Source organism: Cucumis sativus, chromosome 3 (genome assembly GCF_000004075.3).
Source record: "Cucumis sativus cultivar 9930 chromosome 3, Cucumber_9930_V3, whole genome shotgun sequence".
NCBI classification, from domain to species: Eukaryota; Viridiplantae; Streptophyta; class Magnoliopsida; order Cucurbitales; family Cucurbitaceae; genus Cucumis; species Cucumis sativus.
In genome coordinates this window covers 11,566,858-11,587,029 of record NC_026657.2, presented here as the reverse complement: position 1 = coordinate 11,587,029, position 20,172 = coordinate 11,566,858, and the positions used below count along the sequence as shown (strand labels likewise).

Here is a 20,172-nt window from a genome sequence, read left to right as displayed (position 1 = left end):
ACAAAATCTTCGTTGCCTTTAGGATATTTTGTTCAAAGTTTTGTGTAAACGAAAAAGTATTAAAGATTAAAAATGGTGTTAGTGATGGTTAACTATATTTTAATTAATTCATACGTTAAAGTTTCATTCACTTATTACAATCATTTCTATTCAATTTTATACAAAATTTTTAAAAAATTATCAGACTTCAATATTTCGAACATCGATCTCAACTAACATATTATAACTTACTTGGAAATTTAATGGTAAAATAACGGGTATACTAAGGTTTATTTTAATTTTATTTTGTTTTCGTCAAATTATTTATAACTTTTTTCTAATGATAAGGTTTCATCTTCTTTTTGGTGTTTCTATTTCTAATACGGACCTATTACCATATCCAGTGAAAACCACTTTCAATGTTTTATCTCGACTCCTCGATCAATTACGATGTTAACATTTGGTAACCAACTTTGACGGACCATAACACATTTAATGCACTTAAAAGTTTGTTTTATTACATAAACAAATGTTTAATGAATGTTATAATGAATAGAACTGTATTTTACATCGTTAAACTTATACGTTGTTGCAACTATTTTAAGAGAAATGTTGGGCTTTGAAGGGAAGAGTACATGGTTGTCTATTTAAACACATATTTGTGTTTGATTACGATTACTATTTAAACACATGTCTACGTTTGATTACATGTTTGTGTTTCACACCGGTACGAAATGACATATGTTATGTAACCACTTTGACTTGAGTTGTTATAGCCAAACAAGGGACGCCATATATATACTCCACTATTTGATTGTGAGATTTCAAATGTATGGTCCAAATCAAACTAACTCATGCATACAACAAATGCATCATTTTGGATGTATACACATCGACCTAAATAATATAACCAAATGAAAAAATATGAATTACTAAAATGTGTAAGGGCAAAACGAGGACATAACATGTATATTATTGTAGTTGCTTTTAGGTATAGTATTAATTATTCAATGATTGTTTATGTTTGATCGTACTTAGTTTTCATGCAAAACTATCTTTTATTAAACTACAAAAGAAATTATACTGTGTCTTTGTTAAAATTAACTAAAATTGAGAAAAACATCAAGACTGCAACATTTAGGAGTCGTTTGGTACAGGAAAATCAATGGTGATAGTTGGTAAGAATTTACGACACCCTTGCTTGAAATAAGGTTTTCGGGTTAAAAAATATTGCATTCTCATGCATTTTTTTCTTTCTTTTAAGACATTATATTAAGTTTAACATTTTATCAAATTAAATTACAAAATGTTATTTTTTTAAAAATCATAAGTAAATTTACAATGAAATCTATTGCAATCGTAATGGAATTCTATTGATATATTAATTGCAAGGGTCCACGATCACATATGCAACTAAATAACTTTTGATACGTTTACTAAATATTTTGTCACATTTACTATAACTGTCCGGCGTTGTAATGTTGGTGGTAAAAAAAACGTTTGAAGATATATATATTTTAAAAATAGTAACAACAACCATAACAATACGATTAAGTAATTTTCAAACTCAATTGAATCAAGTACGCACCATTCGTCAATTGATTTGTGTTTTCTTTTACACATTTGAAAGTGAGTCATATATGTCAATACAAATGCACAACACAAGTAAAAACACATCAAATGTAATCAAATAGCACCACTTTTCACTTTACATCGTCAATTTCTTATGTCTTCACTAAGGTAAACGCGACCATGATATTAATTTCTACGAGTACATTGAATGATATATTTTATCTAATCAATTTAGCTATTGAAATCATATAAGTAAATGTTCATAAAACTATGATAACATTTTTCATGCACAATCACACATACTCGTGTTTCATTCACAAACATCAAACATATTGTTCAATAACATCTTTTTTTTTTCATACGTCTATTAAACCTTAAACCAAACAATTATCATGTAAGTTTTAGTTGATAAAACTCTAAGTTTTGTTAAAATTGATGTTTTCCTCTTTACCGTAGTTATTATTTTTATATATTTTATAAATTATTTTAAATGACAAAAGTATTAAAAATATTTACTTAAACAAAAGAATCACAATCTATTTGTGTTAAATTACTATAAACATTACAATAGACACAAATTACAACACTTTGTTATATTTGTATATATTTTGATTAATTTTATCGTATTTGAATACAACACTTTTTAAAATAAAGAAAAATGTGAATGCCCCATGTGTCCAAGAAGGTACTTTTATATTTTTTTTATTTAAGGTAAATTGCAAAATCCATCTCCAAAATATGATATTAATTACAATTATACCCTTGAACTCCTAAACGTCTATAAGTGTTGAAATTAAATCCTCGAGTTTACAATAATGATAGAAATCGTATCCATAAATACTAAAGTTAAAACCTCAAACTTATGAAAAACGATAACATTTAAAGATGGTAGTAAGTTTGAAGGTCTAATTTAACCAAATTGAAAAGGACTAAAGTTATAAAATGGAAAATCGAAGGGTATAACTGCAAAGTATTAATGTATTGTGAGGGGCGGTTTTTGCAATATGCCATTTTAATTATTTATTAATTTTGAATACCATCGATTTTGCTTTCTTAGAACCCTAAACCCCTAAGGTGCATCCTGCTGCCGCTCCATCACACTGCATCAGTTGCATAACACAAGAGAGGAAGACAATGAAATTCCACAGTCTCGGAGATCGAGATCAACCCTAAAATTTGAACCAAACCCTTCTTCTTCCTATCTGATTTTTACCAACTTAGTATCATAATCGTTGTGATCGGTTCTCACCATGTCAGCTTTATCTAGAGGTCTCATTTCTCGTTTTCGTCTTCTCTCGATCAATTCAAGCGCTTCTCATTCAATTACTACTTCTTCTTCTTCTTCTTCTTCAAGGACAAATGCGTCCTGTTACTACTTCTTCCGTGCTTTCAGTACCCAGGATTTGACTCAGGCTAGCGATGGGTCTTTGTCAGCTTCTTCGATTTTTGAAGCTAAACCTGGTACTATGGGAAGTAACTCTACGCGGACGGGTGTTATTGCCGTCAAGTGTGGAATGTCGGCGTTGTGGGATAAATGGGGAGCTAGGATACCCATCACTGTGCTCTGGGTTGATGATAATATTGTGTCTCAGGTCAAGACCATTGAGAAAGAAGGTATCACAGCTCTACAGGTACTGTTCAAATCTCTTATTCTCATTCTCATTCCTACTGTGTTGTGTTTATTATTATTATTTGATGCTTTTGATACTTAGCTGAAATTAAGAGCATGACTGAAACCTAGAAAACCAACTTCGTTGGCCTTGGCATTGCTAGTTTCTATCACAGTCGTAGAACCAAAGAAAGCAGAAATGAAATGAGACTTTGGCTTAATGATGTTACGGACGCTACTTCGGCATAATGGATTTGAGTCCTTGTCTATAGTTAGTTAGGGTCGAGCTCTCTTTTCTTATTGAGCCTTTTTTTTTGCTCTTGTATATTTTTTCATTTCTCTCAACGAAAATGTGTTTGTATTTATATTATTCTACTGTGTAAGAGGGATTTAAAACTGTCGTTCTGGCAATTCCATGGATTTTATTATTGTACTGAACTGAATTGCAAATTGTTGTTTTGGACCTGAATTTCACCATCTCATATCATGTCATCACTTCCATCCATACACTTAGCTAGAAATAAACATTCGTAGCTTTTTTAATTCCATATGTTTGAGGTTTTTTTTTTATTCAGTTCATATGTATTTTGTTGCCTACGACTTGAGTTTATTGACCAAAGGTTCTATGGTATGGTGCTAGTTAGATTGGCTGTGGACAGAAGAAGGAAAAGCATTTGAGTAAACCTGAATTAGGCCATTTTAGGGCTCAAGGTGTTCCATTGAAGAGGAAGCTGAGGGAGTTCCCAGTGTCACAAGATGCACTTCTTCCAGTTGGTACAGAAATTGGCGTTCGCCATTTTGTTCCTGGACAGTATGTCGATGTGACAGGAATAAGTAGAGGGAAAGGTTTTCAGGTGAATCCATTGCACCATTGCACCATTACTCCATTCGTTTTTTAACTGACAACCTTTGTTCCTTTTTCTTTTCATTCAATTCCTTATATTTTCTATTATGGTTAAGTCAGTAACATGTCAAAATTACTTAAACAGTTAAATGTTATTGTGGGAACATTGATTCATATAAATGCAGGTCTCTCTCTGAATTTAGGTCAAAGTACCATTTAAAAGCTGCTTAATCATCAATGACAATTGAATGAGCAGAACTATGAAATTGAACTTCAACAAGTGATAGCTGTAAACTAGCGGCGAGTTATAATAAACTTTGTTGGTTCCCTTTCTCTTTCTTCCTTGGCACTGACGTTTCTAGTCGATCATGCTCATCAACATTATTCTGTATGCACTGATATTTCTTCCAGTGATTCTCAAGAACATGAACTATTGGCCTTTTCATCAAGCATTACTGATGATTCAAAACTTGTTATGTTTAACTACCCAAAACTTTCTTTGATGTCCAACTTACAACTCAAACTTTAACTTATAGAGCAAGTCAAATCCAATTAAAGTATCAAGTTACACCAAATGAACATATAGATGTAAGAGACCTTATCTAGCAAATAAAAAACTATTAATTGACAAAGAATGCTAAAACCACAACAGTAAATATCTTTAGCTCAAATCCCAAGTGAACAACCTCATGGTGTTCCACTCTGCTAATAACTGAACTCCAAAATCTAAAATGAGAGTTTTAGCAGAAACAACTATCGGACAAGTTATGCATGCTTGTTTGTCATTATCAGCTTACAAATTGTATCATTGCAATCCGTACTTTGGGTTGTGAGCATTATAATAGATTTAGTAAGCAGTAAGCAAATATTTACATGAGAGTGACACACAATGACCCAAATATTGATATTTTATCATGATTTAACCTAGTTTTAGTCATGCTTGAACTTGCTCATTGGCTTGCATTCTTAATTACCTGACTTGCTGCATGATCTGCAAGATACAAATTAACCATCAAAGTTACAGGGAGATGTATGTGTGTGTTATCATACGATAACATGACAATTTTTCAATGAGGTCATGTACCTCCTGGAGACAAATAATAAAAAAACGCAATTATATATAACATATATATAAATTGAGGAGCTAACCCCGTTGAAAGATGTATGTAGCTGATCATTTATGTGATCATTGCTTTGTCTTCTTTCATGTTAGTGTGCTTGTTTGGGTAATTTCGAGCTGTATATCTGTGTCCTGAAAATTCTTCACGAGATCCAGAATTATTATAACGAAATTGTTTTCTTTCTTACCTTTTGTAAATGGTATAAAATCTTTTCCATGAAAGTGATGCCTCTCATTGCTAATCCTTTCTCTAATTGTGCTCAGGGAGTGATGAAAAGGCATGGTTTCAAAGGAATGCCAGCATCCCACGGAGCATCATTATCTCATAGGAGCGGAGGTTCTACGGGTCAGAGGGATGCTCCTGGAAAGGTGAGTTTATGTTTCCATGGTGGTATTCATTTTTAAGATTGAGTGATGTTTTGGGTCTTAATAGCTTCCTGAAACTCACATGTTAGTCAAGTAGTTGTAGTTGTACATACTGGTAGCCTACTAGGTTGCCTCTGATTCTCGGAGTTTTGCTGCTTTTCTAATATTCATGCTATGTCTTTTGATTTCTGTCAATTTGCAAGGGTTCCAAATGAATGGCAATTTCATAGAAGAGAAATAAGAATTGGCTGGAAGCATATGGTTACAGAATAAATGACTAACTTGCATGGTGAAAGTCTATTTGCATAATTCTTCCTTGGATGGTTTACGGATTTAGCTCTGCTTGTGGAATGAATTACTGTCGAGCAACATGTGGCAGTTTTCACGGGTTACAATCTTGAAAATAATATTCTTTTTGTTGTTGCCTTGTTTCTGGTGAAGCTTTAATGTTAATGAAGTTTGAAAAAACTTGCACTCTTGAATCCTCTTTCACATACCTACCTTATCTTCTTCAGTTCCGTGATTCAATAGAACATACTTGAGTTTTGTTTGATTTTCTTTGCATATATAACCATGGAAACCTGTGTTGAATTTTAGAAGCTTGTTCCTGTTTCTAGATACAGAGAAAAGAAAATCCAAAAGTGTGGAATAACTATTTATGATCTGTTTAAAGAAAGTTCTAGTCTGTTTTCACTGTATTCCATGTGATTTATGATGGTGAAAAACACCTGGTTATTTTACAGGTTTTCAAAGGCAGAAAGATGGCTGGGCGTATGGGTGGAAAGCAGAGAACTGTTAAAAATGTGTGGATATACAAAATTGACCCTGCAAGGAATTTGATGTGGGTGAAAGGACCAGTAAGTTTCTTCTAAAAACCGAATTTAAACTCTTGATGTGATCCCCTCTAGAGTCTTTGTCATGTACATAAATATCTTACTCTTGGGACATCATGGTCTGATGTTTTTGTTGTGCACAACTCCACCTCTATTTAGATCCCCGGTGCCGAAGGAAACTTTGTATTTATAAAAGACGCCGTGTACAAGAAACTCAATAAGTCGGCAATCCTTCCATTTCCTACGTACTTCGCAACTGATGGTGAGGACACAGACAAGTTGGAACCTCTTGTTGCTGATCTTGGAGAAGTAGATCCATTTATGACTGGAGATTGATTAGGAGTTGGCCTTCAGCGCAAGTTGTGCACTTTGCTCTGCTTTTTCCTTTTATTGATGGTGTTTGCAGGTATGCTTATTGACCCCAACCCTTACGGGTAGTCAATTTCATTATAAAACTGCAGTCGGAGGATCTCTACGAGGTGATCGAATCTTCTAATCCGATGGTATTCTTCTACAGTTATATTTTTCTTTTCAAAAATTTTCTCACCATCTCAAACCTGTACCGGAAAAGACCATTTTGAAATAAAAAGAGTAGAGAGAAGAAAAAAAAGCTACGATTATTCAGAATTTTTGGTTGAGTGATCTTATAACCTCTTTTGGGAATTGAAGTTAATGTTTATGTGAACTTACTTAGGAAGATATTGTTCATGGCTGCCAATTGAGTTAGCAATTTCTTACCATTCGAACCAAGTGTCAAACCTCTCTTTTCTTTATATTGTTTGTAATGTATTTCCTTTGCATTTTGAATTTTGGAATTGTCATCCGTTCTATAAACAATGTTTGACTCATGTTGAGACAAAAGTCAACTTGAATCAATGGTTCAAAATGTGTGCAGTTGAACCAAAGTGATACATTTCAGCAAAGTGAGAAAGACACGATTTCAAATGTGCGCACGATTTCAAATATATACAAAAAAATTGAAACTATTTTTAAACATAGCAAAATTTATCAAATTTGCTCATTTGAGTTTATATATATATATATAAATAGATTCTTATTCTAGTAATTTATCATTGTGATATGCTTCATTATCACAATGTTCTTTGAACGTATTGAGTTCAGATTTGTTTTAATTTTCAGTTTATTTTTAATCTTCAATTTGGAATTTGTTTTGAGAATGCAATTACGGATTTGATTGTTAAAATGTATCTTTCTCCAAAAATGATGATTGAAATGGAAATGGTTGTAAATAATTTGCACAATTAATTTTAAATTTTAAGGATGTGAGTGTAGAGTGTGCTACCATATTCTGATAATTATGCATTTTAATATACATATTTAAAAATATAACAAAAATCTAAATTAATAGAATTTTCATACTTTCTCAGCAAAAAGGCATTTTCAAATATAATAATAAAAAATTATTTATAAAAACATATAAATAGATATCAAAATTTCTTAGTCCATTTAAGTTTTTTTTTCCTTCTATATTTTATGAGTGGTTCTTTCTTTTTGTATCCATAAATTTTTATCTTTTTATTATTATTATTATTAATTTAAAAAAGAAATTGATAAAATTATTAGATTCCACATAATGACATCAAAAGTGCCACTTGATAATTGAGATACAATTTTCTTTTTAGAGAAAGAAGTATAACTGTGGCGCAGTCTAAGTATGAAAGAAGAAAGAGCCAAGCGGCATGAAGTTTTCCACTGGGTCTTAGCCTCATTTGTTGAAATAAAATACTTCAGCTTCAAATTCAACCAAAGCAAAATAATGAATATTGGTCTTTTAAATATTTTAAATATGCGTCGAAGATTAAATTGATCTTCTTCTCTTCTTCTTCTTCTTCGTCTTTCTTTCTTTCCTTCTTCTTTCTTTCTTTCTTTCTTCTTCTTCTCAGATCCCCACCGGGCTTTCATTGGATTCTCTCTCTCCGTCTCCCATTCTAGGGTTTCTGTTCCGGCGAATGCTACTGTTCCTCCGATGAATCGCCAACACTCCAACCATCTTCAATCCAACTCCATTTCTCACTGCCAACAGTGCGGCATCTCTCAATCCGCCTGTTGGATCCTCCACAATGTTCGTCACAAAGCCACTTTCCGTCGTCTCTGCACTAATTGTGTCCTCAAGCACAATCTCTCCCGTTTTTGTCCTCTTTGCTTCGATGTTTATGAGGATTCAACTCCTCCGCCGTCTCATCATCGAGTTATGTGCTTCAGATGCCCTTCAATCTCTCATCTCTCTTGCGTTTCCTTTCGATTTTCCTCTACCTTCCTATGCCCTCTCTGCTCCGATCCTCGTTTTGTCTTCTTCGATGGTTTTGACTCCGGCGGCAGCCTTTGTCAATCGGAGTCTACTGTCGCCTTTTTAGCCGGAAAAAATGTTGATGCTAAATCAGGGAAAGCTATTGTCGCTGCGGCTCGTGTGTCCGCTCAATCCATGAGGAGAGCAGCTCTTGACGCTAGGGCTGTTGCGGAGATGAAGATAAAAAACGCCGCGTTTGCCAAGAAACAGGCTACTCTCGCATTGGAACAGCTTGCGTATCTTGTTCTTCAGGAGAAGGATAAAAATGGATATTCTAAAAGTAATGGAGATGCTGTTGATAGTGAGAGGAAGGTTGAAGAAGAAGAATACAAGCTACAGGAGAAAGATGTAACCGCCATTTTCGATCTATGAGGGGGAATCGAACTCCATAACGAAGGTAGTTGATTAAGGAAACTAACTGTAGAGGGTAGTCTTGTTCAACTGTCTCATTCAATTGAGTTCCTCGAAGATTCAGTAGAATACAAAGCGTTGAGGTACTATCAAACCATCCACAGAAACCTTCTGGATCAATGTAGTGATGAACAATCAATTGAGGGAAGTCTGAATGAATTTCTATGTACATTTCAAAATTTCATCACTGTTTGCTTAACCGTTTTGGAAGATTTTCGCCTAATTGAAGTTCTATTGAGAACGTTGCATTGCAGCAGCTTGTTCAGCTTCTCTATTGATTCCAATTCTTTATTTTATCACTTGTGTTTCTGTTTTATCTGATTCTCAGCTTCTTCTTCATTCTGCTCTCTTCTATCGACTATTTTTGTCAGAATCTCAAAGCTTTTATGGGTGAGAACGCCATTGTTGCCACCTTTGAGCTACTAGAATCGCCATTCGCCCATTGATATTCAAATGCCAGTTCTGGCGGAGCAGTGGTCATATCAAGAAGTGACGGCGATGGCGATGGCGATGACGGCGGCGACGATTGAGCTGGTATTTTGTTAAGTGAAATTGACCGTTTCTCGTCTTTTCCGTTGTCTACAAAACTGCCATTTTCAATTTCTCCACCTTTTCAATCAATATGGTTTGAATTCTGCTGCTATTTTTCTGAGTTACCATTTCGATTCGTTTTTGGTTCAGGTGATTCGGCCGAGTCGACTCCACTCGTCTCGCTTTGAGAAAACCGAGTTGACTCATTGATAATTTCTCTGGGTCCAAAAAAAAGAAAACCCTTTTTTCATTTGACAACTAAAAAAAGAATACTATAATTAATCAATGGCTTCTATTATGCATTTATTAAATTATAATACTTAACAATTAGATTTTTTAGGTTAAATTACAAAATTTTGCATTAGAGAAGGTTATAATTTTGGTGATTTAGTTTATAATTAATATTTAGATTTGATATGTTATTCTAAATTTTGATCTAAGATTAAATCTAACTTTTTTAAACAATAGTTTTTAGCTTTCTTACGATTTGTAAATTTATATAATTTTTTCAACAAATTTATATTTCAACATTTTCTTTTTCCAATGAAAGTTGAGTTACTAAAATTGCAAAACACGTGTAAGTTCAATACCAAGATTGATGAAATTGAATGTTTAATACCAAACAAATAGAATCTGTCAAGATTGGAATCAACAATCGATCTTTTTTCAAAACATGCTATGCAAAACTCGTGTAAGTTCAACACCAAAAGAAAAAAAAAATAGAACAAGTTAGAAACACCTCAAAGCAGCTGATAGTTTAATTACTTTCAAACTTATACTCGTTTTATCGTTAACTTATATAATAGTTATAGAAATTGAATTTTATATAAAACTCAAATTAAAAAAAAAAAACAAGTTAGAAACACCCCGCAGTTGATAGTTTAATTACTTTCAAACTTATACTCGTTTTATCGTTAATTTATATAATAGTTATAGAAATTAAACTTTATATAAAACTCAAATTTATGCTATCGTTACAATTATATATGTAGGAAGCACGTTGAAAAACTTATTTCTAAAATAAAAAATGAAGGGTATAATTGCAATTATGTTTTTTTTTTTGCCATTAGTTAATAGATTTTAATATGGAATATTTATTTCTGAAAAAAAAAACTATAATTAACTCAAAGAGAAACCCTAGAATAAGGAGCCGAGTTGAAACCCATTTCACCCAGACGTTCCTACTCGCGACTCACGATTCCACCAGCGATCCGACCAGCCCTTCGTCAAACTCCTCTCTCTTTCTCAACCCTTTTGGCTTGAAATCAAATTCCCTTTTCAATTCTAGATGCTAAACAAAGATTGTGAATGTCGTTGCAATCAAAATGATCAGAAAGGGCTCGGAATTCATTAGCATTCAAGCCAATGAAGGCTGTACGGTTTCTGTTTATTGTTACAATGAATAAGTTAATTGCATTTGATTGTTTTCAATTGTTATTCCATTTATGGTGTTTAGAGTTTCTGTTTTCTGTGTATCGCCTGTTCGCTGAAAATGCCTGAACTTTTTTTAGGGGTTCTGACTTGTTCAGTGCTTCCTTCATACCAACACTGACAAGCTTCTATTTCTTGATTATAGTGAACTGTAGTCTCTTTGTTCTTATTCTGTTTGTCTCAGGTTTAGCTGTGTTTACAATACCTCTAAAGTTCCGAGCTTTTGTTTATGGAGATTGTTTCTCTCAATGATGTTGATTTGCATATTTCTTTGTTTAAATAAGCAAATGCCAATATGTGGGCTTTCTATGTTTCTTTAATAGGTATTATTAGTCAAGATGAAAAGGAATGAAGATTGAATAGCTTAATGGGCGTTGCTTATCGTAAATTTCTCTGACTCTTATGTTTTAGGTGCCGTTTTATTGATCAACCAGCTATTGAAATCAAATTGTAACAGGAGTTCACTGGTGGTGACAAGTGCTTCCAAATATGCACTGACCGAACTCTAAACAGATGCCCATAGGCTTGGGCTCAGTTCGGCCCTAGTGTTGTAGCAATGATGGCCCCTATTCGCACCTCTGGATTTGTTGATCCAGGGTGGGAGCATGGAGTTGCTCAAGATGAAAAGAAGAAGAAGGTTAAATGCAATTACTGCGGGAAAATAGTAAGTGGTGGCATATATAGATTGAAGCAACATTTAGCTCGAGTTTCAGGAGAAGTTACTTATTGTGACAAGGCTCCGGAGGAAGTATATTTGAGAATGAGAGAAAACCTGGAAGGTTGTCGTTCCAATAAGAAACCTAGGCAATCTGAAGATGATGAACAGTCATATTTGAACTTCCATTCCAACGATGATGAAGAAGATGGTTCACATGTGACTTACAGAAATAGAGGAAGGCAACTAATGGGAAACAGGAACGTTGGTACTAACATGACTCCTCTGAGGTCATTAAGATATGTTGATCCTGGGTGGGAACATGGTGTTGCTCAAGATGAAAGGAAGAAGAAGGTAAAGTGCAACTACTGCGAAAAGATAGTAAGCGGAGGTATTAATAGGTTTAAACAACATCTAGCCAGAATTCCTGGAGAAGTGGCTCCCTGCAAACATGCTCCCGAAGAAGTGTATCTTAAGATCAAAGAGAATATGAAATGGCATCGTACTGGAAGGAGACATGTACAGACTGATGCCAATGAGATATCGGCTTATTTTATGCAATCAGATAATGAAGAAGAAGAAGAAGAGAAAGAGGAATCACTGCATCATATTAGCAAGGAAAGGTTTATTGATGGTGACAAAAGACTGAGCAAAGATTTGAAAAGTACTTTCAGGGGAATGTCCCCTGGTGGTGGATCTGAACCGTCAGTTAAAAGGTCAAGGTTAGATTCTGTTTTTCTGAAAACCACCAAAAGACAAACTGAACAGGTGCAGAAACAAGCTTTAGTAAAACGAGGAGGCAATAGGAGGTCACGGAAAGAAGTGATGTCTGCAATTTGCAAATTCTTTTGCTATGCAGGAATTCCTTTTCAATCTGCAAATTCTGTTTACTTTCATAAGATGTTGGAGACAGTTGGTCAATATGGATCGGGCTTGGTTGGCCCTTCATGCCAACTTATGTCTGGTCGATTATTACAGGAGGAAGTTGCAACTATTAAGTCTTACCTGGTTGAGTTGAAGGCCTCCTGGGCAGTTACTGGTTGTTCTATTCTGGTAGACAATTGGAAAGACTCAGATGGTAGGGCTTTTATAAACTTTTTGGTTTCATGTCCCCGTGGTGTTTACTTTGTGTCGTCAGTTGATGCCATGGAAATAGTAGATGACCCTTCAAACTTGTTTAGCGTTCTTGATGGAGTGGTTGATGAAATTGGAGAAGAAAATGTGGTGCAGGTAGTTTCTTTGCTGCAATCATCCAGTAGTTTCTAATCTAAATTGCTCATGTCCTTGAAGCTAATTGTTTTTGTTTTTTTTTTTGTTTTGCTGCCCCTTAGGTAATCACCGAGAATACTCCCATTTATAAAGCTGCTGGGAAAATGCTTGAGGAGAAGAGAAGAAATTTATTCTGGACTCCATGTGCGACCTATTGTGTTGATCACATGCTTGAAGATTTTTTGAAATTGAGATCCGTGGAAGACTGCATGGAAAAGTGCCAAAAAATTACCAAGTTTATTTATAATCGGAGCTGGTTGTTAAATTTCATGAAGAATGAATTCACCCAGGGGCTGGAACTTCTGAGGCCTGCAGTTACTCGGAATGCCTCAAGCTTTGCTACTTTGCAGTGCTTGCTAGAACACAGAGGTAATTTACGGAGAATGTTTGTCTCCAATGAGTGGACTTCTAGCAGGTTTTCTAAATCTGGCGAGGGACAAGAAGTAGAGATGATTGTATTAAATCCTTCATTTTGGAAGAAGGTGCAATATGTTTGTAAATCTGTGGAACCAGTATTGCAAGTTCTTCAAAAAGTCGATTCTGTTCAAAGCTTGTCAATTTCATCGATATATAATGATATGTACAGAGCCAAGTTTGCTATACAATCCATTCATGGTGATGATGCCAGGAAATATGGACCATTCTGGAATGTGATAGATAGCAACTGGAATTCTTTATTTTGCCACTCTTTACACATGGCTGCCTTTTTCTTAAATCCATCATACAGATATCGTCCTGATTTTGTAGCGGTATTGAAAATAACTGTTTGTTGCTGATGCATAATCATGATGGTCCATTGGTATCTTTTCTCAGATACATTTCCTTTTCTTCGTGCAGCATTCGGAGGTGGTTCGTGGACTTAATGAATGCATAGTTCGGTTAGAGTCCGACAGTTCCAGAAGGATCTCTGCATCTATGCAGGTATGGAACGGGCTATTTTGTGAGCCTGTTGATTGTCCCTGTTTTTCTTTAATTTTCACTGCTTTGATATTCGATGTCCCAGATTTCTGACTATAATTCAGCAAAGTCTGATTTTGGAACTGAGCTGGCTATTAGTACAAGAACAGAGCTTGATCCAGGTATGTTTCCCGTTATCCTTCAGTATTAATTGGTTAATATGCATTCCATAGGAAAAGTAATACACAAACTTCTTTCTCTACAATATTGTTTAATCGTAGTCATCGATTCCATTTTTGCTTTAATAGCTGCATGGTGGCAACAGCATGGAATCAGTTGCTTAGAGCTGCAACAAATAGCTGTTCGCATACTAAGTCAGACATGTTCGTCTTTGTGTTTTGAACACAACTGGACCCCATTCGCTAAAGAACATAGTCAAAGGCACAATAGTTTGTCTCAGAGAAAAATGGCTGATTTGTTGTATGTCCACTACAACCTGCAACTTCGGGAACGCCAACTAAGAAAGCAATCTAATGAGTCTATCTCTCTTGATCATATTCTTATGGAACACTTATTGGATGATTGGATTGTGGAACCCCGGAAACAAGGCATGCAAGAAGATGAGGTATGAGGGTATACTGTCTTTTATCTGCAAAGTGATTCCATTATAAGCAACCAACAATAAATTATTTTTTTGTTCCAACGAATTGCATTCCCCAAACTTCATTTAGTGGAAGGCATGTCTTCTGTCTTCCAAATACCAAATTTCCCCCCCTGTTTTGGGTAAGAAACCCACTGTCATTTAATGTAGGGATATACTAGAGAAAACAAAAAAGTAAGAGAAGTCCACTTTAATTACATAAAACTACCCCCATATGAAAGAAGAAGACTAAGTTCATTCATGTTATTACTACTATTATTATTGTTTGGTTTTTTAAGAACTAGGTAATCGGAGATCTTTTTATTCCGTTCTGCTTACAGCCACACCCCATAATTGCAGAGAGAGACTTTGCACACTCTAAGGCCAACTTTGGAAGGGACCACATGGGTTTTAAGTTGTTAAGTCTTTTTTTCCCTTTTTAATTATTTTTTTAAATTTATAGTTTTTATGTGAGGTTAGACTCAAAAAGTTACAGGATATCTCCAAATATCGACAGCCTATACTAGCAGATTACCCATACTGCTAAATTTTAGAATCATTAGTTTGAAAACATCGATAAATGAGGTTTTTGGATAATATGGTTTGACAGATGGAAAGAAAAAGCTGGGAAAGATGTTCTAGAATAGTTGAGTGAGTTTCATTGTTGTACCTTATAAAGAACGCCTCATCAGGAAAACCCTTGCTAATACACGGTTGAGTTTTTGTCTCTCTCTTTCTCAATATTAATGATAATGAGACTCGTTTCCTTTTAGAAAAAAAAAATTGATATGGAGAGGGATGATTGTTGTTTGTTAGATTAGCTAGTTTCACAGCAAGTTGTTGCTTTATAATGATTATCTCAGTTCCATGGTAATGTGATCTGTAATACCTAGCCTGTAGTATGAAGTTCCAATGTAATCATCCTTTTGATATGCACTTTACCAGCCTTCTGGAGTTGAAAATTCATTCTTGTGTTTCTCAGGAAATTCTTTGTCCTGGAATGGAGCCACTTGATGCATATGAGAATGATTTGATTGACTATGAGGATGGGACATCGGAGGGTCGGAAGGGTTGCCTTCAACTGGTTGGTTTGACTGATGTAGACACATTGGATGTCAATCCTGCCAATGGAGGTGCTTCCACAGACAATGATGCCGATGTGAAGTTTTACGACAATGAGCTAAGTGACTAAAATAGGTATACAACTTAACCTGACTGTGATGAGTGGAATTGGTTACTTTTTTTTTTTTTTTTTTGGTTACTTATTTTATGGCTTGACATTTTTTTCTTTGTTCTCCATATAGAATTGTTTAAAGTTAGTTATTAGTTCTGAACTTCGTCATATTGTGACTGTATAAGTGCCTTCACAAGTTGAGTCGTGCATGTGTATTGACATAAGGTAGATTCTATTGTTGTGTTTGTGTGCATTCATTCATATGGTGTTTAATATTTCGATGCTTTCCTTGGAATCTTTCCTTTGGGAAAAAAGAAACACATCTATTTATGTATTTATTAAAACTAATAATAACATTTAATCAAAATTGATCCAATCAAATTTTTCTCAATTGCTTCTCCTCTCAATGCATGTTGTCTTTTAAAGAATTTGTATGCAATTACCTGGTTTGTTTGTCAAATCTAATTGAATTGAACACTGAACATTATAATTATATTGACTAGGTAGGGTATCTTATGTCAGGATTCAGGTGTCAGCTTGTTTTTATGGCTAAGTTTGAATTATTTTGTGGCAAGGTTTTAGGCATCTCTTTGATTTCATTTAGTTTTTTTTAAAAATTATTTTTACTGTTTTGTTACTACTAAGCCCAATTCGTATGATCGTACTTTTTGCATAAAGCAAAAGCCAAATATACAAGTATTGACGAGGCAATTGCTTTTCTTCTTCCGAGGAAATTTTTAGGGTTAAACAGGTAGAACGATGAATTATGCTTGGGGCAGTGTTTCTGTTGGTTCGGACTAATTTTATAGGAAACATAGAAATGGGCTCTTTTTTTTCCATCTCTTTCTTTTTCTGTTTGAGAAAACAAATATTGTTTTTGTACATAGTTTATTGAATTTGTGTACATAAACGTGACTTTTAAGATTAATTCATTTTTAGGGTTATGGCAATAAGGAAGAAGCTTATCTTTTGATGGCCAAGGCACTGCAAGTATGTCCAAATAGTGGCATATTGCGGGAAGCCTGAATAGAGATGGTACCTTGCCCATGATGTAAAACCAAGACCATTGTTGCACTTAACAAATGTGATCATGATACTCACCTTATTGCTGCTGTGGCCAAGTTGTTTTGGCATTACAGGAAGGTTGACATTGCTAGAACTTGGCTGAACAGGGCAGTAATTCTTGCTTCAGGTGTTGGTGTTTTTACTACAAATTCAAACTTCAGCAGGGTACTGACGAGAATCAGAAGAAACGTACTGAAGAGATATGTTGATGCAGAACCCAAACAGTTGCGAAATGGCAAACAATTTCAAAGGCTGAGGAGAACTTCCATCAAACGACTGAAGCAATCTTGAAAAAACTAGTTGTTGCACTAGGTAAGGAGTAGGGTGCAGTTGAAAAGCAAAATTTAGTTTCTACAAAGTTCAGAGTATTAAGCCTCTCACCAGTGAATTCATGTATGATCTATAAGAGTCTGAGTTATAGTTGATCTATAAGAGTCTGAGTTATAGTATCGAACTATTTAATCAATGACTGAAAATTATGGCTTGTGAAATATTGCTGTTTGGATTCCTCATACATGTGGTTAACCTTTCATTGCGATCTGTTGGATCTTATAATTATTTTACTACTACAATTATAGGCCATATTTGGTTCTATTTGCTTTATTTTGCTTATTCTGTAGTCTCTTTTCATATCATCAATAAAAATATTGTTTCCTTTTTTTTACACCATGCCTCTCACCCTCTATAATGGCCATTGTCCTGACTGTTACTGGTATATCTATATTCTAATGTACCAAGGCAGAAGGTAGGTGAAGGATCACATCTTTCTTTACTGACGAATAATGATTCTTATTTCGTTTTTTGTTAACCTTTTTACTAGAAGGATGTGATTGAGTTTGGACATGCTTACATTGATTCTATCGCACTATAAATTATCTGTGTATATGAAGAGTACTTTTAGGTTCTTAACTAAATGCATTACTTTGAATCTTTTACATTATTGGGCTGAACCTTGATAACTCTTCTTTTTTCATTCCTGCCAGCTGAGGTAATATTTTTCTTATTCTTCTTGTTATTCTTGGTTAGATAAACCTAAGTGCGTGATTAAAAATTAAAAACCCACACCATTGTGCTTGGTATCATTTGTTTCTATCACAGACAGGTGTTACTTTGAAACAACCAAAGGAAGGAGCAAAGAGTTCAACCTTCTAGTTTTCACTTTGAGGGAAACAAAGTTACAACAATAAAAAGGCATCTCTGGACATTGACAGGGATCCCCACTTGTATGCATTTCCATTTAGTAGAGGCGAAATGTGTTCTTTAATTTACAAGAAACCAACTTGTTTGGTATTCCACTGTTATCATTTTATCATTTTTGACTGCTCATTTTAACTGCTTTTGTTTTGTTAGTTGATCTTCGTATTTGCACTTCAAGAAAGTTCTAGGTGAACATTAGAATTTCTTGTCAATAAAGAACTTGATGAGATTCAATGTTATGATCTTATATTTATCATGCGTAGGTGGAGGAATTTTACAATTTGTCTTTACATCTGTTGACAGAGGATATCTTGATGCTTTACACTCAAGGTGAAGTGTTTATCTGGATTGCTCAATCTGTCGACCCCAAAGAAAAGCAAAATGCTTGTGAAATTGGTCAGGTATGAGAGTTGACAGAATTTTATTATTTTGTGTACACTTCTTTTTGCTTTCATTCATGTCATTCTTCCGTTTTATTATTCCTAAGAAATGTATGAAGATGGGTGCATCTCAAGAGTCCTAAGAAAATGAATCCTGTGATTGGTATGTTAATCGGGATACTAAGAGTATATTAGTAATCAGCTAAATAGTTTGTTGGAGGAAAGTCGGACAATATTTTAGAATATGAATTAGAAGAGGGTACAAGTATCTCAAAACACTTATAGTAAGGTTGTTGTATGTGCTTGCTAAACTATGGTTATTCATGCATTGTTTAATTCTACAAATGTTATGCTGTTGATGTGCCAAGATTTAAAATAAATTTTATTAGTTTTTCAAAAAGGTTGTCAAAATACTTTAATTTTTGCGAATTGTGTTCTTGTTCAATTGAAGTGGTTGACATTTGAGAATTACAATTTAACTCTTGAATGTCATTCTAAAATAACAAAAAAGAAAAAAAAAAAGAAAAAAATTGCCCAAGACAAATTTAATGTGTAAATGGAAAGTCCTAGGAATTATTGAATACCTATCAAATTATTCAAACCTAACAAATTTAATGCTTGGTTCTTGAGTTTTGGATCTAATTTTTATTTAGTATTTTAGGTTTCAAGAGTTATGATTTATGTTTCAATTTTTCTTACTTTAAGATTTGAGTTTTATTTTAAATGGATCGATTTTTCATCAAATATTTACTTTCAAACATTAACGTCAATAATTTTTAATTAATTTAAAGTAATTGTGAGGTACAATTTTAAAGTGGGCATTGTCAAAGATAGAAAAAAACAGGTAAAAGATTTTGAAAATAGCTTCATATTTTGCTATTTTTAAAAATGTCCTAAATTTTAATTAATTATTTTAAATTTATGAATATACATTAACATTGAAATTGGATTAAAAAATGTAAATATTGAAATTTAAGAAAATTATAACGAATCGAAATTCATGAATTAAATCGAAATAAAACTAAAACCATTTATTATGAGTGAAATTATTAAACGTCCATCAAATTAATCAGTGTGACAAATTTAATGCGTCTGACTATGCATTCAATTTATTGGAAAAGTCTCTTCGAAATTAATAAAAGAAAAATAGGTTGAATTTGGTGTAGGTTCCAATTTGTCTTACTAAAAATAAATAGAAAAATTAATGTGATGATATGGATATGACATGCTGATGTGGCAACAAATTTCTTATTCTCATTTAATTATTATTATTTGAGATTCATACCTTTACTATAATTACAACATGTATAATAAGTATCCTTAATATACAAGATTACTTTAAGATAATATGATATCTTTGTAAATCTTTTATTAACGAAATAATATTAAGTTAAGATAACACGAGTCTCTCTATAAGATTAGTTAAACTACGATCTAGATATTTTAATTCATATGTTTTTAAATTTTTTTTATAATAAAAATGGGAAGACAATACATTTCTATTGAAAAAATAGGGACTAAAATTAAAATTGAAAAGTGTTTAAAGTAGGAAACAAATGAGATATTAAATATTTTAATTAAATGAGACAATCTATGGAAGGGGAGATTTATAGCGTAGCCTACCAACGTGAGCCGCCATGTTAGTTGAAAAGAAGTGGGGAAACCAACTTCTAATTTTATAATTAAGACAAAACTCATAAAATAGATCGAATCTAAGGGTCATAAGATTAGGTAATTCGGTTTGTGTTTCGACACATGCATCAACTCCAACCTTATTTCTTAAGCTATAGTTAAATGACAAATTTGGTAATGTAAAACTTTCTTTCTACCTTGTCAAAAGTGAGCACGTATTCACTTGTTAAAGGTCGAAAGTTCGAACTCATGTGTTCGA

General features: G+C 33.7%; 3 protein-coding genes across 6 annotated transcripts; all 3 read left to right on the top strand.

Moving 5' to 3' along the window:
* Positions 1-2,597: 2,597 nt before the first annotated feature.
* Positions 2,598-7,130, top strand: LOC101205048 (50S ribosomal protein L3-2, mitochondrial). The gene is made up of 5 exons (XM_004147582.3): positions 2,598-3,182; positions 3,805-4,014; positions 5,389-5,493; positions 6,234-6,347; positions 6,483-7,130. Exons 1-5 carry the CDS (start codon positions 2,802-2,804, stop codon positions 6,657-6,659), a joined length of 987 nt encoding a protein of 328 aa, XP_004147630.1. The 5' UTR covers positions 2,598-2,801; the 3' UTR covers positions 6,660-7,130.
* An 858-nt stretch (positions 7,131-7,988) lies between these two features.
* On the top strand, positions 7,989-9,859 carry LOC101204799. The gene is made up of 3 exons (XM_004147581.3): positions 7,989-8,979; positions 9,469-9,576; positions 9,724-9,859. The coding sequence occupies exons 1-3, from the start codon at positions 8,311-8,313 to the stop codon at positions 9,781-9,783; spliced, it is 837 nt and encodes a 278-aa protein (XP_004147629.1). The 5' UTR covers positions 7,989-8,310; the 3' UTR covers positions 9,784-9,859.
* Positions 9,860-10,653: 794 nt separating this feature from the next.
* On the top strand, positions 10,654-17,368 carry LOC101213851. Of its 4 annotated transcripts, XM_031881769.1 has the most exons (9): positions 10,655-10,947; positions 11,328-11,387; positions 11,462-12,889; positions 12,991-13,677; positions 13,766-13,849; positions 13,932-14,007; positions 14,134-14,450; positions 15,448-15,662; positions 16,579-17,368. In XM_031881769.1, exons 3-8 carry the CDS (start codon positions 11,561-11,563, stop codon positions 15,655-15,657), a joined length of 2,703 nt encoding a protein of 900 aa, XP_031737629.1. In that variant the 5' UTR covers positions 10,655-10,947; positions 11,328-11,387; positions 11,462-11,560; the 3' UTR covers positions 15,658-15,662; positions 16,579-17,368. The 4 variants fall into 4 exon arrangements, with proteins under 4 accessions (XP_031737630.1, XP_031737629.1, XP_011651096.1 ...); XM_031881770.1 differs by lacking the exon at positions 11,328-11,387 and having other exon boundaries at positions 10,654-10,947; positions 16,832-17,368; XM_011652794.2 differs by lacking the exon at positions 11,328-11,387 and having other exon boundaries at positions 11,416-12,889.
* The last annotated feature ends 2,804 nt before the right edge of the window (positions 17,369-20,172 follow it).

Excerpts from the sequence above, each read along its gene's own strand:
- LOC101205048 (XM_004147582.3), top strand. The coding sequence starts at position 2,802 with ATGTCAGCTTTATCTAGAGGTCTCATTTCTCGTTTTCGTCTTCTCTCG. Across the intron at positions 4,015-5,388 it reads GTAGAGGGAAAGGTTTTCAG|GGAGTGATGAAAAGGCATGG; the intron begins GTGAATCCATTG and ends AATTGTGCTCAG. Across the intron at positions 5,494-6,233 it reads AGAGGGATGCTCCTGGAAAG|GTTTTCAAAGGCAGAAAGAT; the intron begins GTGAGTTTATGT and ends GTTATTTTACAG.
- LOC101204799 (XM_004147581.3), top strand. The coding sequence starts at position 8,311 with ATGAATCGCCAACACTCCAACCATCTTCAATCCAACTCCATTTCTCAC. Across the intron at positions 8,980-9,468 it reads ACAAGCTACAGGAGAAAGAT|AATCGCCATTCGCCCATTGA; the intron begins GTAACCGCCATT and ends TTGAGCTACTAG. Across the intron at positions 9,577-9,723 it reads CGGCGGCGACGATTGAGCTG|GTGATTCGGCCGAGTCGACT; the intron begins GTATTTTGTTAA and ends TTTTTGGTTCAG.
- LOC101213851 (XM_031881770.1), top strand. The coding sequence starts at position 11,561 with ATGATGGCCCCTATTCGCACCTCTGGATTTGTTGATCCAGGGTGGGAG. Across the intron at positions 12,890-12,990 it reads GAGAAGAAAATGTGGTGCAG|GTAATCACCGAGAATACTCC; the intron begins GTAGTTTCTTTG and ends GCTGCCCCTTAG. Across the intron at positions 14,451-15,447 it reads AAGGCATGCAAGAAGATGAG|GAAATTCTTTGTCCTGGAAT; the intron begins GTATGAGGGTAT and ends TGTGTTTCTCAG.